At 68.6% G+C, this 1,318-nt stretch overlaps 1 protein-coding gene across 1 annotated transcript in view; it reads left to right on the forward strand.

Moving 5' to 3' along the window:
- Positions 1–1,318, forward strand: part of SCAF1 (SR-related CTD associated factor 1) — a 16,479-nt gene that overhangs the window by 10,386 nt on the left and 4,775 nt on the right. The window contains 3 exon segments of the mRNA XM_014449831.2: positions 222–805; positions 808–920; positions 922–1,311. Coding sequence (XP_014305317.2) covers positions 222–805; positions 808–920; positions 922–1,311 — 1,087 coding nt within the window.

A 1,318-nucleotide genomic window follows, 5' to 3' on the forward strand; every position in this document is an offset into this window, starting at 1 on the left:
TTTGCAAAAATAGTGCAAGGGTGAGTGGCAAAAAGACTTTAGGCATTTGAGTTAACAGCAAATGCAAATACTTCTAGACTGTAGATTATATGCACCACAGGGAAATTCCGTAAGAGTCTGTCTTGTGTCTCAGAGCCTTTACTAGTCAGAACGATCTGGGCGCCTAAGTCATTAGCGCAGTACCGTCTGCATTTCCGTCACATGAACTCCAGACCCCCTAGTGTACACCTCGCAACCTATAAATCGACCAGTCAGCGTCAGCACAGCTTCGAGGCCTATTATGCAGTCTCGTACTCCTCAGCGGCGCCACCCCCGCCGGCCCCCGCCTCCCCCTGGGACTCCAAGAAGCACCGCTCCCGGGACCGCAAGCCGGGCTCCCATGCCTCCTCCTCCGCCCGCCACCGCTATCGGTCCCGCTCCGCCCGCCGCCGCTCCCGCAGCCCCGACCGCCGCCACGGAGGCAGCCGCCGCTCCAGGTCCCGGGAGAAGCGGCGTCGGAGGCGGCGCTCGGCCTCTCCGCCCCCGGCCACCTCGTCATCCTCCTCCTCGAGGCGCGAGCGGCACCGAGGCAAGCACCGGGAAGGCGGCGGCAGCAAGAAGAAGAAGAAGCGGTCTCGGTCCCGGGGTGAGAAGCGGTCGGGGGACAGCGAGAAGGGCCCGGTGCTGGCCCAGCCGCCCTCCGGCGCCACCTCCCTGGGCGCGGAGCGCGACCGCCGCCGGGGCGCGGTGCCGCCCTCCATCCAGGACCTCACGGACCACGACCTCTTCGCCATCAAGCGGACCATCACCGTGGGCCGGCCGGACAAGTCGACCCCCGCGGCCCGTCGCCCGCCCCGGCCTCGTCGCCCAAGCGCGAGGTGCTGTATGACTCGGAGGGACTGAGCGCCGAGGAGCGGGGCGGCCGGAGCGGCGAGAAGGACCCGGCGCCGCGCGGGGGCGGCCTCCTCCTCCCGGGAGAAGGGATCCCGGCGGAAGGCGCTGGACGTGGGGGATCGGGACCGGGAGAGGGACAGAGAGAGGGACAGGGACAGGTCGTCCAAGAAAGCCCGGCCCCCCAAGGAGTCGGCGCCCTCAGGGCCCCCGCCCAAGCCGCCGGTCAGCAGTGGCTCAGGGTCCTCCTCCTCGTCGTCGTCCTCCTCCTCCCGGAAGGTGAAGCTGCAGTCCAAGGTGGCGGTGCTGATCCGGGAGGGCGTCAGCAGCACCACGCCGGCCAAGGAGGCCGCGTCCGCCGGCCTGGGCTCCATCGGGGTCAAGTTCAGCCGCGACCGGGAGAGCCGCTCCCCCTTCCTCAAGCCCGAGGAGCGGGCTCCTGCCGAGG

The sequence above is a fragment of the Myotis lucifugus genome, unplaced genomic scaffold (genome assembly GCF_000147115.1).
Source record: "Myotis lucifugus unplaced genomic scaffold, Myoluc2.0 scaffold_1454, whole genome shotgun sequence".
NCBI classification, from domain to species: Eukaryota; Metazoa; Chordata; class Mammalia; order Chiroptera; family Vespertilionidae; genus Myotis; species Myotis lucifugus.